General features: G+C 36.2%; 1 protein-coding gene across 4 annotated transcripts; it reads right to left on the reverse strand.

Moving 5' to 3' along the window:
• Positions 1 to 513: 513 nt before the first annotated feature.
• On the reverse strand, positions 514 to 14942 carry LOC106069452 (isatin hydrolase-like). Of its 4 annotated transcripts, none has more exons than XM_013229107.2 (5): positions 14670 to 14929; positions 11533 to 11752; positions 7395 to 7571; positions 6116 to 6270; positions 514 to 2686 (listed from the first exon to the last, which is right to left on the reverse strand). In XM_013229107.2, the coding sequence occupies exons 2-5, from the start codon at positions 11718 to 11720 to the stop codon at positions 2313 to 2315; spliced, it is 894 nt and encodes a 297-aa protein (XP_013084561.2). In that variant the 5' UTR covers positions 11721 to 11752; positions 14670 to 14929; the 3' UTR covers positions 514 to 2312. The 4 variants fall into 4 exon arrangements, with proteins under 4 accessions (XP_013084561.2, XP_013084564.2, XP_013084562.2 ...); XM_013229110.2 differs by lacking the exon at positions 14670 to 14929 and adding an exon at positions 14432 to 14561; XM_013229108.2 differs by lacking the exon at positions 14670 to 14929 and adding an exon at positions 12369 to 13374.
• Between the last annotated feature and the right edge of the window lie 213 nt (positions 14943 to 15155).

Below are 15155 nucleotides of genomic sequence, written 5' to 3' on the forward strand. Positions count from 1 at the left end.
TAAACTTACAAATCTCATAATCGGTGAAACGACCTCACAATAATATAGATCTAGTGTACAGTACAAACCAACAAAGCTCTATGCGTTAAATGACCTCACAATAATATAGATCTAGTGTACAGTACAAACCAACAAAGCTCTATCCTCTATCTATTCAATTGTCTTCCATAGTGTTCGCTTTATAAAGACACAGAGGATCTACATTATGTGTGTGCTCTCGTTATGTGTGTGCTCTTCCATTATCTACCAAACATGAAGTTGATAGAATTTTAATTTATACAAGAAATGTATTTTTCTATTTGATACATATATCATTTAAATCTGATCTCTCGATCTCTCTCTCTCTCTCGGTATTACTTCATTCTAGTATCTCTCTCTTCAAATTCTCGTTAATTCCTCTTCGGATTCCTTTTTTCCTCTTTTAATGTTCCCCATTCTCTTTCTGACTCTCTCTCTCTCTCTCTTTCTTCTCACTAATATCATCAAATAAAAGTATGAAATATCTAAGCACGATTAAATATATATATAAAGATTTATTGCTACTAAACTATAATGTAAAACGACCATCTCCTGAAATGATCAGGTGAAACAAATTAAAAAAAAAAGAACTACTTACATGTCAAGATTAACAAACACATAACGACAAACAAATTATACTTGAATATAAACATACTTGAATATTAGAAATGAAACAATAGAACAGGACGAGTCATTGTCGTGACAAGGGCTGGTGTCACAAAGTGCGGTTCAACCCCTGATGTTTTATATTCACGCTACTCAAATTTATACATATATATATATATATATATATATATATATATATATATATATATATATATATATATATATATATATATATATATATATATATATATAATCAACAAAGAGTAAAAACAAAAAAAGTTAACAGAACAGAATATATACAGCAAGTGTTTTGAAAAGTTTCTTCCATACTGTTATATTTCTGCCCCAAAAATTTATAGTGTTTAATCAATAGAAACAAATAGCAGCGAATAATTGTAACATCATTGGTTTGGTGGCACACAAGCTGAGATCGATGTTCCGCCTATATGTCTGGCTCAAGTTCTAAAATGGGTATTCTTCCATGAGTCTTTGTCATTTATCTAAGTTGCTCATTATTTACTCGACGATAACAGGGGAGACAAATCATAACACAACTAAAGGAGAAAACAAATAAATTAAGTTTTCAAGTGTGTTTGTTTAAACTATTACAACCCAGAGTAAAAAACAACAACAACATTGCAACCAAAAAAAACAAAACATTAAAAATACGAAAGAAATCTAACAAAATTTTTCAACTGTTCCCAGAGCTTATATCACCTCAGTCTGTCTGTCTCAGTCTGTCTGTCTCAGTCAGTCTGTCTCAGTCTGTCTGTCTCAGTCTGTCTGTCTCAGTCTGTCTGTCTCAGTCTGTCTGTCTCAGTCTGTCTGTCTCAGTCTGTCTGTCTGGTATTTTTCCCACACCCATTCTTGGATGAAGTTTGAAACTTGGAACTGACATGCCATTGACCTATTTAGATACCACACGGAAAGTACAGGTAGTTAATTATTATGTTTGATATCGAATAAGTGAAAGAACTTCTACATTACATCTTTGTTTATTGACTGTGAGTTCATTTGCGGGCCAAATTAATCTTTAAAAAAAATTATCTATACTCTGGATGTGAAATTCACTCTGCCGTTTTCTTAAATGTGACAAGCCAAAGTACAATGGTTTCTTATCAAATACTTTCTCATTCTAATCTAAAAAAAATAACACAATCATTTCGATCTAAATTACAATTGTCTAATTTTTAAGTAAAATCAATCAATGTAAAATACAATCATTTCAATTATAATTACAATCATTTTTTTCTTAATAAATCATTACACCTAAAAGAACTTTAATTTCATTCCAAAGTACAATTAGTTCACTCTTAATATAGTACAATCATTCTTAATACCATTTTTTCCTTCTATTTTAAATACCATCATTTCACCTTATAATACAAACCTTTCTCTTTAGAGAAGATGTATTTTAACTCAACAATCAATTTACAGAGCAATCATTTCACTCTAATTACAATTATTTCACTCTTATAGACAATGGTTCACTACATGTTTCATCCCTCTAGTTATTCAAGTTATTTGAACAGCTTGTATTTCCAAGTCTCTTACTGATTAAATATAAAGAGCTAAATATTTTTGTTTTGGAATGACCTAGAAACCCAACATTTCCAAACTCTCGACATTTCTAATCTCATCTAAAAGTTCTCTAGAAGTCTGAATACATGATACAGTATGTCACCATTTTAAGTAATGCAGATTTTCCATAAACTAGACAAAACATGCCATAAACCAAATTTAAAAGCCCAGAAAAGCATTAAGCGTCCTGCGCTATTGGTAGTGCACATGCCGCTCCCATCCTTGCTTACTAGTGCCAGGATGCGAACAGGCCCCCCACTGCCGTCAAACAGCTTGACAGGGGCGACGGTTACGATGAATCCTTTGGGCGGAAGGGCGCCCAGATTGTTGACGTTCTCTAGGCCCATGACCGACGCATTACTGATGATCTGATGGACCTCGAAGTTAGGGGAAGGGCCGTAGTCTGTGGAAGGTGTGTCGATGCCTATCATACCAATGTTCCTGTTAACTATTAGCCATCTAGCAGTGTCAGGGTGAAAGCCTGGAATCAGTGTTAAGAATAAATTAGTGAAACAATATAAGCTGATATTGGGGTGTTGATGCTTGGTCGTTGGTTTGTAGCCCCAAACAACTATCACAACTAAACTGATGAAAGCAAAGTTAAATTCTGAATGTAGAACGTGAAACAAACTTTCTTATAACCGAACTAAATAAAACTTAGCTTATAAATGTTTACAGATTCAACCTGAAAGTAGATGTATGTAGAATACCAATGAAATGATAATTTCAACAAGAATACGTCTTTTTCTGTTTCGAGTCTTTTCTTTCTCACGTCTTTTCTTTCTCAGGTCTTTTGTGTCTCACGTCTTTTGTGTCTCACATCTTTTGTGTCTCGCGTCTTTTGTGTCTCGCGTCTTTTGTGTCTCACGTCTTTTGTGTCTCACATCTTTTGTGTCTCGCGTCTTTTGTGTCTCACATCTTTTGTGTCTCACGTCTTTTGTGTCTCACGTCTTTTGTGTCTCACATCTTTTGTATCTCAAGTCTTTTGTGTCTCACATCTTTTGTATCTCAAGTCTTTTGTGTCTCACGTCTTTTGTGTCTCACGTCTCTTGTGTCTCACATCTTTTGTATATCAATCTTTTGTGTCTCACGTCTTTTGTGTATCACGTCTTTTGTGTCTCACATCTTTTGTATCTCAAGTCTTTTGTGTCTCACGTCTTTTGTGTCTCAAGTCTCTTGTGTCTCACATCTTTTGTATCTCAAGTCTTTTGTGTCTCACGTCTTTTGTGTCTCACGTCTTTTGCGTCTCACGTCTTTTGTGTCTCACATCTTTTGTATCTCAAGTTTTTTGTGTCTCACGTCTTTTGTGTCTCATGTCTTTTGTGTCTCACATCTTTTGTATCTCAAGTCTTTTGTGTCTCACGTCTCTTGTGTATCACATCTTTGTATCTCAAGTCTTTTGTGTCTCACATCTTTTGTATCTCAAGTCTTTTGTGTCTCACATCTTTTGTGTCTCACGTCTTTTGTGTCTCACATCTTTTGTATCTCAATCTTTTTTGTCTCACGTCTTTTGTGTCTCACGTCTTTTGTGTCTCACGTCTTTTGTGTCTCACATCTTTTGTATCTCAAGTCTTTTGTGTCCCACGTCTTTTGTGTCTCACGTCTCTTGTGTCTCACATCTTTTGTATCTCAAGTCTTTTGTGTCTCACGTCTTTTGTGTCTCACGTTTTTTGCGTCTCATGTCTTTTGTGTCTCACATCTTTTGTATATCAATCTTTTGTGTCTCACGTCTTTTGTGTATCACGTCTTTTGTGTCTCACATCTTTTGTATCTCAAGTCTTTTGTGTCTCACGTCTTTTGTGTCTCAAGTCTCTTGTGTCTCACATCTTTTGTATCTCAAGTCTTTTGTGTCTCACGTCTTTTGTGTCTCAAGTCTCTTGTGTCTCACATCTTTTGTATCTCAAGTCTTTTGTGTCTCACGTCTTTTGTGTCTCACGTCTTTTGCGTCTCACGTCTTTTGTGTCTCACATCTTTTGTATCTCAAGTTTTTTGTGTCTCACGTCTTTTGTGTCTCATGTCTCTTGTGTCTCACATCTTTTGTATCTCAAGTCTTTTGTGTCTCACGTCTCTTGTGTATCACATCTTTGTATCTCAAGTCTTTTGTGTCTCACATCTTTTGTATCTCAAGTCTTTTGTGTCTCACATCTTTTGTGTCTCACGTCTTTTGTGTCTCACATCTTTTGTATCTCAATCTTTTTTGTCTCACGTCTTTTGTGTCTCACGTCTTTTGTGTCTCACGTCTTTTGTGTCTCACATCTTTTGTATCTCAAGTCTTTTGTGTCCCACGTCTTTTGTGTCTCACGTCTCTTGTGTCTCACATCTTTTGTATCTCAAGTCTTTTGTGTCTCACGTCTTTTGTGTCTCACGTTTTTTGCGTCTCATGTCTTTTGTGTCTCACATCTTTTGTATCTCAAGTCTTTTGTGTCTCACGTCTTTTGTGTCTCACGTCTCTTGTATCTCACATCTTTGTATCTCAAGTCTTTTGTGTCTCACGTCTTTTATGCCTCACGTCTTTTGTGTCTCACATCTTTTGTATCTCACATCTTTTGTATATCAATCTTTTGTGTCTCAAGTCTTTTGTGTCCCACGTCTTTTGTGTCTCACGTCTCTTGTGTCTCACATCTTTTGTATCTCAAGTCTTTTGTGTCTCACGTCTTTTGTGTCTCACGTTTTTTGCGTCTCATGTCTTTTGTGTCTCACATCTTTTGTATCTCAAGTCTTTTGTGTCTCACGTCTTTTGTGTCTCACGTCTCTTGTATCTCACATCTTTGTATCTCAAGTCTTTTGTGTCTCACGTCTTTTATGCCTCACGTCTTTTGTGTCTCACATCTTTTGTATCTCAAGTCTTTTGTGTCTCACGTCTCTTGTATCTCACATCTTTGTATCTCAAGTCTTTTGTGTCTCACGTCTTTTGTGTCTCACGTCTTTTGTATCTCACATCTTTTGTATCTCAAGTCTTTTGTGTCTCAGGTCTCTTGTGTCTCACATCTTTTGTATCTCAAGTCTTTTGTGTCTCACGTCTTTTGTGTCTCACGTCTCTTGTGTCTCACATCTTTTGTATCTCAAGTCTTTTGTGTCTCACGTCTTTTGTGTCCCAGGTCTTTTGCGTCTCACGTCTTTTGTGTCTCACATCTTTTGTATCTCAAGTCTTTTGTGTCTCACGTCTCTTGTATCTCACATCTTTGTATCTCAAGTCTTTTGTGTCTCACGTCTTTTGTGTCTCACGTCTTTTGTATCTCACATCTTTTGTATCTCAAGTCTTTTGTGTCTCAGGTCTCTTGTGTCTCACATCTTTTGTATCTCAAGTCTTTTGTGTCTCACGTCTTTTGTGTCTCACGTCTCTTGTGTCTCACATCTTTTGTATCTCAAGTCTTTTGTGTCTCACGTCTTTTGTGTCCCAGGTCTTTTGCGTCTCACGTCTTTTGTGTCTCACATCTTTTGTATCTCAAGTCTTTTGTGTCTCACGTCTCTTGTGTCTCACATCTTTGTATCTCAAGTCTTTTGTGTCTCACGTCTTTTATGTCTCACGTCTTTTGTGTCTCACATCTTTTGTATCTCAAGTCTTTTGTGTCTCACGTCTCTTGCTAGTCTAGTCTTTAACTTTCACACCAGTCTTTTTTAATGACCTCAATTAGAGACTGAGTGCATCGTGGTTTTATCAGAAACTCTTCTGCCAATACAACCAAAACATCCGCCCTACTTTCCTGACGATTACATCATACACAAGTAGACTCCATTATATGGGGTTTTGAATGAGAGAAACTGACCACTGTCGGTACGGTGTTACCACACAGTTCTTCTATTTGCTGACCAGTATGGGGGCTACTAGCTGTTGATTGGACATCACGGGGACTACAGAAACATTCATACGCACTAAAATATTCCCATAAAACCAAATGGAATGTCGTACCTGGAAAATGAAATGTGGATTCATTATCTGGTGTGTTTGTGTTAAATGTCAGCTTCTTGTTAGGATACCTAGTATCCCAACCAGACCTCATAAATACAATGGCTCCTTTTGGTATAGGCCCATTTACCTTTTCCCAGCTCTCTACGTCTGCTGGCCTAAAAAAAAAGAAGTAAATAAAAGTCTAAAACAGTGAAGTCTAGTTGAGTACAGCGGAAAACCTGGCAGTGCAGACTGTCAGACCGCACAGGGACAGAGCCTCCGTGTACTGAAATCATGACCTGGCATTTGTTTTGAATGTGTGTCATCATGTACGTGTGTCTTCATGTAAGTGTGTCTTCATGTAAGTGTGTCTTCATGTAAATGTGTCATTGTGTGAGCACGTCCTTGCGTAAATGTGACATTGAGTGAATTCTAAAATATCAATAGCATTGGTGTGTAAATGTGTAGGTGCGTGTTTGTATTTATGTCTTTTAAATGTCGACAAAATGAACAGTGCAGTTGAGCAAAACTTCTTACTGGGCTTAACGACTTAAAGGATAATCAAAATCTTTCTCAAATAGGATAAACTATATTTCATGTAAATTCTATTTAGTGTCTACATTATCACGATGTAAATTTCAGCCGAATACTATTTAGTGTCTACAATATCAAGATGTACATTTCAGCCGAATACTATTTAGTGTCTACAATATCAAGATGTACATTTCAGCCGAATACTATTTAGTGTCTACAATATCAAGATGTACATTTCAGCCGAATACTATTTAGTGTCTACAATATCAAGGTGTACATTTCAGCCGAATACTATTTCAAATAGAACAAGAAAAACTTGAAAACAAAAGAAAGAGGAAGACCAATCTTGAGCAATGTCGTATGTTAATAATACATTTCCCCAGTAAACAAGAGTAACGACCCTTTGGAAGAGTTCCTAAATTGAGAAACACTTAATGGCAAAAAAATAACAGTAATGATACAGAAACTATAATTTACATCTTTAAAAAGCAAGAAGCAATCAAAACATTATACATAATATACCCTATGCCATTACCAAACTAATAAAAACTCTGTAAGAATTCTTAAATATTGAAATTGGTAGAAAAAGTTTTAAATAAAAATATATAAATATATATATAAACTAGAGAGTGTGGGGAAAAAAACGTTTCATGCCATGGATAAATAAGATTTGTGCGAATCAATAAGAGTCCCTAGGCAGACAATATTTGATGTGATGCTGAAGAAACAAAAGGGAACATTTTAATGAAAGGGAAATCACTCTTACGTCATTCTGTAGTCCGAGTCATTGAACACCTTGTCTTTGACGTCAATGACAACCCCTGGACCTACCAGCCTGTCTGCAGGGATCTCGTGGACCTTCCAACCTTTGTTATAAAAGTGCGCAGGGGCGTCCATGTGGGTACCGATGTGTTCAGGCGTATCAAATTTGTTCAGCTCTAGCCTGCACAGTCCGTGAAAGAAAGAAATGGCGCAGTTAATTGGCAGTCACTTTAATTGTTTAATTATTCAAAACCCTTTTCGTACATTAGTCCGCAACTGTTCCTTTAAAAATAGCGCCAGATGTGCGGTGTAAATCTATAAGACAATCACAAAATATCCTAAGTATACCTTGTGGTGACATGTACTTTATATCCTAAGTATACCTTGTGGTGACATGTACTTTATATCCTAAGTATACCTTGTGGTGACATGTACTTTATATCCTAAGTATACCTTGTGGTGACATGTACTTTATATCCTAAGTATACCTTGTGGTGACATGTACTTTATATCCTAAGTATACCTTGTGGTGACATGTACTTTGCCCTTCACTGCTGAAGACTAGTTTTACTAATAACTATTATGAAAAGGAAAAAAAAACTATTTGTAATGGACAAAGAACGAGACCTATCTAATAGCTTGCAATCTTAGTTTGTTTGTTTGTTTTTTAATTTTAAAACAAAACATTGACAAGTATTTAAAAATTCAGTTTTAAAACAAGGCATGCTATACACTGACAATTGTTTGATAGTTTCTGACAAGCTTAGATCAACTAACTCTGTCTGTCACAAAGCTTATATCAACTTACCATGTCTGTCTGGTACAAAGCTTATATCAACTCACTCTGTCTGTCTGGTAAAAAGCTTATATCAATTCACTCTGTCTGTCTGGTACAAAGCTTATATCAACTCACTCTGTCTGCCTGGTAAAAGTTTGGACTTATTTATCCCACACCCAATCTCGGATCAAGCTGAAATTTTGCACAATTATTTCTTTTACCTGACAACACAAGAATCAATTAAAAATAATTAGTTAATTAGCTATTGGTAATTAATTATTTTGGTTGGTATTTCAAAGACAAGTGATAAGATCATAGCGTATTAAGAATAAGAAAGTTAATAGCATGAAATAGCGATAAACAGAAATAATTGGTAAACATATTTGTAATCGCGCAGATTTATTTAGTCAAGATCTATTACAATTATAAATACATGACTGAGCTATTAAATGTTTACCAACTTTACTATTGTAACTGTGAATAGACCTTGCTTTTAATGATTTAGCTGTATGGAATCTAGCTCTGGTGATATGAAGGGAGAGTAATCCCTGAAGGATTACGGGCACGACATGGCCTAAATTGTGCCCATGTGCCAAAAAAACTCAAAACTCGAACTAATTGATAGCTTGTTTTTTTTAAGTATTTTTCATATTTTCCTTGTTACTTTTCTAGGCTTGCGTTACAATTCTGACTTTCTATGTAACTGGGAATGAAGGGGGTCGTCTGTACCAGATATTCTCCCCTACTTGCTGTGGTCAAGAAACGGTGTCTTGTCGTTTCGCAATGTTCATGTGCACACGACATTTATTTGCATGTTCTCTCCGCACACAGAGGAAAGTAAAACTAGATCTAACACTTAGCCTGTTGCCATATCAGCTAAGTGGGTGGTTACTATTGACACAGAGAACACAGGGGCGGTTCTTACATTTGCATTAAAAAATGCTCGCTTAAGCACATAAATGGCAGAGAGGGGGAGCCAATCAGTCATCAGAAAATTTGACATTATGTATCATGGAGTAGGATTTAGTCACAATGACCTAATGCTTACCACATACATACATGAGTCGAACCTGAACTGTAACACTATTCCTAGGGGCGATGGTGTAGGACTTGCCTCATAGTGGCGCCCAGGTGGAAACGGTCGTAAGAGGAAACGATAACGCCAAATGGGTAACGAAATGAGACTCGGGTGGGAGTGCCTAAGGGGTGTAAGAGTATTCCCATTGCACTGTGCCGGGTTGGGAAAGTTCAAAGAACTCCCACCATCCGGGCCCCGTTCCTTAAGGGGCAGTTTCAGTCATGGCTAGCTCCGCACGATCAGCCTGGTATAGAGAATAAAAATGCCGGAGATTGCCGGTGTCTCTAGTTCGCGAGTCCCAAACGTCCGACTCACTGGAAATGACAGGGTGAATAGAAACACTAGTAAGGATCTCTCAAACAGAACACTCCGTTCAATCAGGCCGGTGAGAGAGAGAGGGAGATCCTGTTACCGTCTACTGGCTGTCACCTAGCATATGGTTTATTTTTAGTTCTCCATCTCGATAGCAACCAACTTATTCTGCAAGCATGCTTTCTTGGAAAATAATGAAGATTTAGCGGGGTGAAAGGCGTGGCTTGTTTGCAAATGCAGAGAGAATTTAATGAATAAAAAGTTTGGGAAAGACAAAGAAAAAAGTCAGTTGTAGAACAAATCTAGTTAAGTTTTAGTTTGACTTGTAGAACCAGAACCATTATTAGATCTAGTTGTAGTTTTAAGCTTGATAAGATACTTTACTTGTTTAATTATTTTTGTACAGCACCTATTTTATTCAAGTGATTCCTAGTTCCAGAATTAAAGTTTTGTATTTATTATTGAAGAATCTTCATTATTTGAATTCATAGTTGTATTTGAATCTCCCGAATTTTTATCTTGAGTGTTCAGAAATTGTTTAAAATGGAAATCTACACTAAATTATAATATCAGAAAAGCATTGTCTGATCAACACAATCTCATCGTAAGATCAAAACATCTTCACATCTAGCACTCAAATACAAATGATAGTAATACTGTCCTAGAGTTTCAAAAGTCTAATGGTTCTACTCTACCTGATACTTTTAACTTGATTCTAGATTCAAAAACAAAAAAAAATAAAGTTTATGACTGGAGAGGGAAAGCTAATTTAAAAAAAAAACCGCTAAGAAAACGTTCCGTGTCTCTCTATAAAGAATACTTATTAAGAATATTTATAGTGCCCTCAAGTTTTTTTTTTTTTTTTTTTTTTTAAATGATTCTAAGAAGACTCAAACTTTATCTACAGTTACAACCAGGTCAACCTAAAGGGTAACAGAAACATGCTGAAATAATATCAAAAGTCACAGAAACGTCCCAAGCTTATCTCGCTCAATATAGAACTTCAGCCATTTAATAAGCAACTCAGTTTGTTCAATGACTGCGTTATACGCTTCAATTAATTTCAGATCTATTTGTAGTCATGCACGATTAATTTGTGCTACAAGCAGATGAGCTTTGAAACTGTAGAGCTCAAATGTACACCAAAATTATCCTTGGCTTTTTTAAAATAGTAAGCTTATCAATACTTCCACATTTTATATACCAGATAGACAAATAAAAACATTTCTAGGTAATGGACAAGTCCAATTTTTTAATCATAAATTTAATAAGCAATTTGAACTATTTGTTAGCCTCTAATAAGAGTTTGGGTATGTCTTTGTGAAACAGTACATGAACAAGATTCGCACCCTAAAGTCATTATATAGGAAGATCTAAGTCTAGTATTCCATATTATACTACATTACTAAATACTTTGTAGTCAGGAACGGATCAAGACTTGCTAAGGCTCTAAATTATTGGAGATATGGAGCCTCTTGTAATGAAAAGCAGGCAATTAATTCCTATACTTTTTTTAAAGGATTGAAATAATCACTGGAACCAAACAAGTGTGGGTTCTAAGATTTAGTTAATGTTACCTCTAGGTCAATCCACCATTGTTTTTTGTTTCATTTAGTAAACAATAGCTCAGACTACAAAAAAAACCTGGTCTGGAATAAAATACTATTTTATGATAGAACGATATAAATTATTTTAGAAAATGAAATAAAATTAGAGTTATGAACATGGGCGACCTTGGCAGCTAGGCGGATCCTGGGTAAAGGTCATATGCGGGGCCTAACTCTAACACAAAATATAATGCTAGGATTTTTCGCGGTTATTACTTTAAATGCCGGGAAAGCTTCAACGACATTGAGTAGCAATATCATCTTTAGGAGAGCTGTTTATAGCCGCACTGTTTTCCAGTCAATAGCGGGTATTTGTACGCTAATCTGTCTCTACGTCTGCTAGGAGGTTACATTAATGTTAACGAACCAGAAGCTGTTGTTGTTTTGCCATCCTCTGGTCAAAATAGTAAAGCTGAAGTTGCTACCACCAGGCCACCTGAGGGACTCATTGCTGAGGGTGTGCGAAAGGTCTAGAACTTGAAAAGAGTCTGGAAGACAGCAGTACGCAAGCAATGGATAGGCTATCAAAGCCACACACAGTCTGAGTCCTAACATCCTGTTTGATGTGCTTCTAGAAGAAAGTAGTGCTACAAAAAAAAGGGGAAACAATTCTCGTTAAATGCATAGAATAGTCACAAACCGTACAATCAAAATATTTTTAGATCTCTTTTCTTAGAAACTATTGAAGGCACATAGTTCAGCCCATCACAAGGGGCACTTGGTATTCGCGACTAATTTTGAGTGTCAATAAAGACTTTCAGTGAGCAAGTACAAGTGCTATACAATTGTCGTATATTCGTACACCCGTTTTGATTCCCGATTTGAGCTCAGCTGTGTTCGCTAAGTACATAAAGGAAGCATGGTGATCTATGGGATACCATAATCTCAATTGCCCACTAAAGAGATGGAACATAACGCACGAGAATGTTATTGGATGAAAAAGAGCAATTTAATAATAATGTGTATTAACATGTGGTGGTAAATTGTATATATCATTCGCTGATATGTCATCTTTCAAAATGTGTATTAACATGTGGTGGTAAATTGTATATATTATTCGCTGATATGTCATCTTTCAAAATGTGTATTAACATGTGGTGGTAAATTGTATATATCATTCGCTGATATGTCATCTTTCAAAATGTGTATGATATACTATCACATACAAGTTTGAATTCCTGCTTACCCTAAAACAAAACTCACCTGCAGCTACTCGTGTTGTCCTCACCTATATGTCGTGAATGTCACCGTAAATGTTAGGTTGAAGTGGTCTCTCTACAATCACATTTTGGAGATGTTCGCTAGTCTTTTCTTATTTTAAAAGTAACATTAGGACCTTTGACCTTTTTAAGCAACAACGGAGAAAGACCTAAAGCTGTGTACACACGTGAAAGTGAGACAATCAAGTACAGGGTGTGGACAGTGAGTTTGTACATATGCACAGGTAAAGTAGATGGAAGGCGAGTCAATGGATGAGAAGGACAACACACAGTTTGTTTTGAAGGTCAAGGATTATTCTGCAACAATAAAGATCTAGATCAACTTTCCTGCGCTTTCTTGGGTTCAGCTTACAATGTGCAAACGGCTAGCAATGAATACAGGGAGCTTATCTGATTCAAACTAATACAAACAAATTCAACCCTTGATATTCTCCCCTTGTTGCTAGATCTACATCATTCGCTTCATTACTTAATGTGTATATAGACACTGTGGTTGTACAATTACCTAGCATTGGTGTTAAGTTGCTGCAAACTAGCTAATTATACGTTTCTTATTTAATTACTTGTAGTTTTATTTGCTAGGAAGTTTCAAATAGATGACAACAAAAAAAAAAGTTCCTAAAATGTCCGCCATGTTTAAAGAACTATGTCACGGTCTAGTGGGTAGGGTAAGGTGTCTATTTCACCCACTTTCAACGTGCTGACAGGAAGCAGGACAAAAAGCCACGACTCGGTTGGTTGTGACGTAATGTTGGGATGGACAGACTCTGTGACCTTGTAACTCGTTTACGTGAGAGATTGAATCAGTGTGAACAAATGGGAAAACTATCGGTGTCACAGTGCGTTTGACAGTATGTTTTTCAACACCCAGAAACTGTCTTTGACTAGCAGTCTTTGGAAAAAATATAGTTTATCATATAAATATATATACATGTTTTCATTTAATTTTAAGTAGCTTTTCAGTTTCTACACAGATGTAAAATTATGATAATATCATAAATAAAACAAAAATAAAAAAAAAATAAAAAAAAGACCCAATAACAAAACAATATACATACATAACACAACGTTTTCTTGTTTAAAGTACCAGAGCATTTAGTATATGACTAATCTACTTGAACATAGAAACACAAATACCTGCATAAGTACACATTAAAAATATACTTATTAAGATGACTTAATATTTGTGGCTTTTCTGTGATACACATTTGAAACGAAAAGGAAATCTATTGCCGAGAACAGGCGTAGACGGGTAAAAAAAGACATTGTTTATATCTGCCCTGGATGCGGCAAAATATGTAGGTCACAAGTGGGACTCCACTCCATCTTAATCTTTGGACTCAAACAGAAGCCTTTCATGTATTATATTTTTGGCTTACTGTCGCAACTTCTGTGAAATCCTGACTTGAGTCCATCCCCCCCTTTTTGTTTTTGGAACCAGCGAGAAACTCTGACCATTTACTTCGTAACGTTTCTAGCTTAAAGCGGACGTCTCTAATGTCATGACCACATCTAACGTAAAGCGGACATCTCTAATGTCATGACCACATCTAACGTAAAGCGGACATCTCTAATGTCATGACCACATCTAACGTAAAGCGGACATCTCTAATGTCATGACCACATCTAACGTAAAGCGGATATCTCTAATGTCATGACCACATTTAACGTAAAGCTGACATCTCTAATGCCATGACCACATCTAACGTAAAGCGGACATCTCTAATGTTATGACCACATCTAACGTAAAGCGGACATCTCTAATGCCATGACCACATCTAACGTAAAGCGGACATCTCTAATGTCATGACCACATCTAACTTAAAGCGGACATCTCTAATGACATGAACACATCTAACTTAAAGCGGACATCTCTAATGACATGAACACATCTAACTTAAAGCGGACATCTCTAATGCGATAACCACATTAGTGCTGGTTTAGGTCTTTGTCTTCGCTGTGAGTCTGTTCATTCATATACAATTATTTCTTTTGAAGCGAGATATGCATTACTAAGATTACGCACGATTTAATCACGCACATTACCAAAATATCAGGAATATCCTAGGATTTTAATCTTTATAGATTATACGTGTCTGTAAAATTGCGATCACCTTGTGCTGATCTTCTGATCTACAACATTAGTTAAGAAATTATTATTGTATGCCAGCGCATTATATATATATATATAAATATTATGATCATTAGATTAACATTAACTTAATGTTTATTTCCGATGGCGCTTGGTGAAGAGAATACAGAAAAGAAAATGTCACACTCTTACCTGTTTGACTCCCAGGTGGAGTCAGAGAATGGCGCGCTTGCCTTTTCAAGTGTCATATGATACTATCTCAAAAACTTGATATCTATTTCTGGATGATTGTGCATTAAGACCTCTAAGCCATGGAAATGTTGGCGCATTCAGGCTGGTTCACTTCAATACTTTAAAAAAAAATGTCCGTAAACTAGGTCTTGTCACTCTGACAGTCAAAAGAAACTTTGCAATTCTAAGACGTGATATTATTTTCAGAAGGGGGCGACACCACTGGAGTTTTAGTGTGTATTCCTCCGCACAAACGCATTGCGTTAGACATGATATAATGTGTACTGTTAGGACTACGTCACCGCATGTACTGCAACTTACTTCTTTCATATGATGACCGAGATTTTAGCTGTGAAATAAGTCAACCGTTAATGTTCCAGAAACCAAAATGATCAGACTTTATACAGACTTTATGCAGACTTTATGCAGACTTAGAAAAGGACGAGA

This window comes from Biomphalaria glabrata, chromosome 5, assembly GCF_947242115.1.
Source record: "Biomphalaria glabrata chromosome 5, xgBioGlab47.1, whole genome shotgun sequence".
In the NCBI taxonomy this organism is placed as follows: domain Eukaryota; kingdom Metazoa; phylum Mollusca; class Gastropoda; family Planorbidae; genus Biomphalaria; species Biomphalaria glabrata.

Bases quoted from the DNA above. Each gene is read 5' to 3' on its own strand.
- LOC106069452 (XM_013229107.2), bottom strand. From the start codon at position 11,720: ATGTTAGGACTCAGACTGTGTGTGGCTTTGATAGCCTATCCATTGCTT. The intron at 7,572-11,532 runs GTTCGTTAACAT...CGGACTGTGCAG, and splicing joins CAAAACAACAACAGCTTCTG to GCTAGAGCTGAACAAATTTG. The intron at 6,271-7,394 runs GTAAGAGTGATT...CTTTTTTTTTAG, and splicing joins GACTCGGACTACAGAATGAC to GCCAGCAGACGTAGAGAGCT.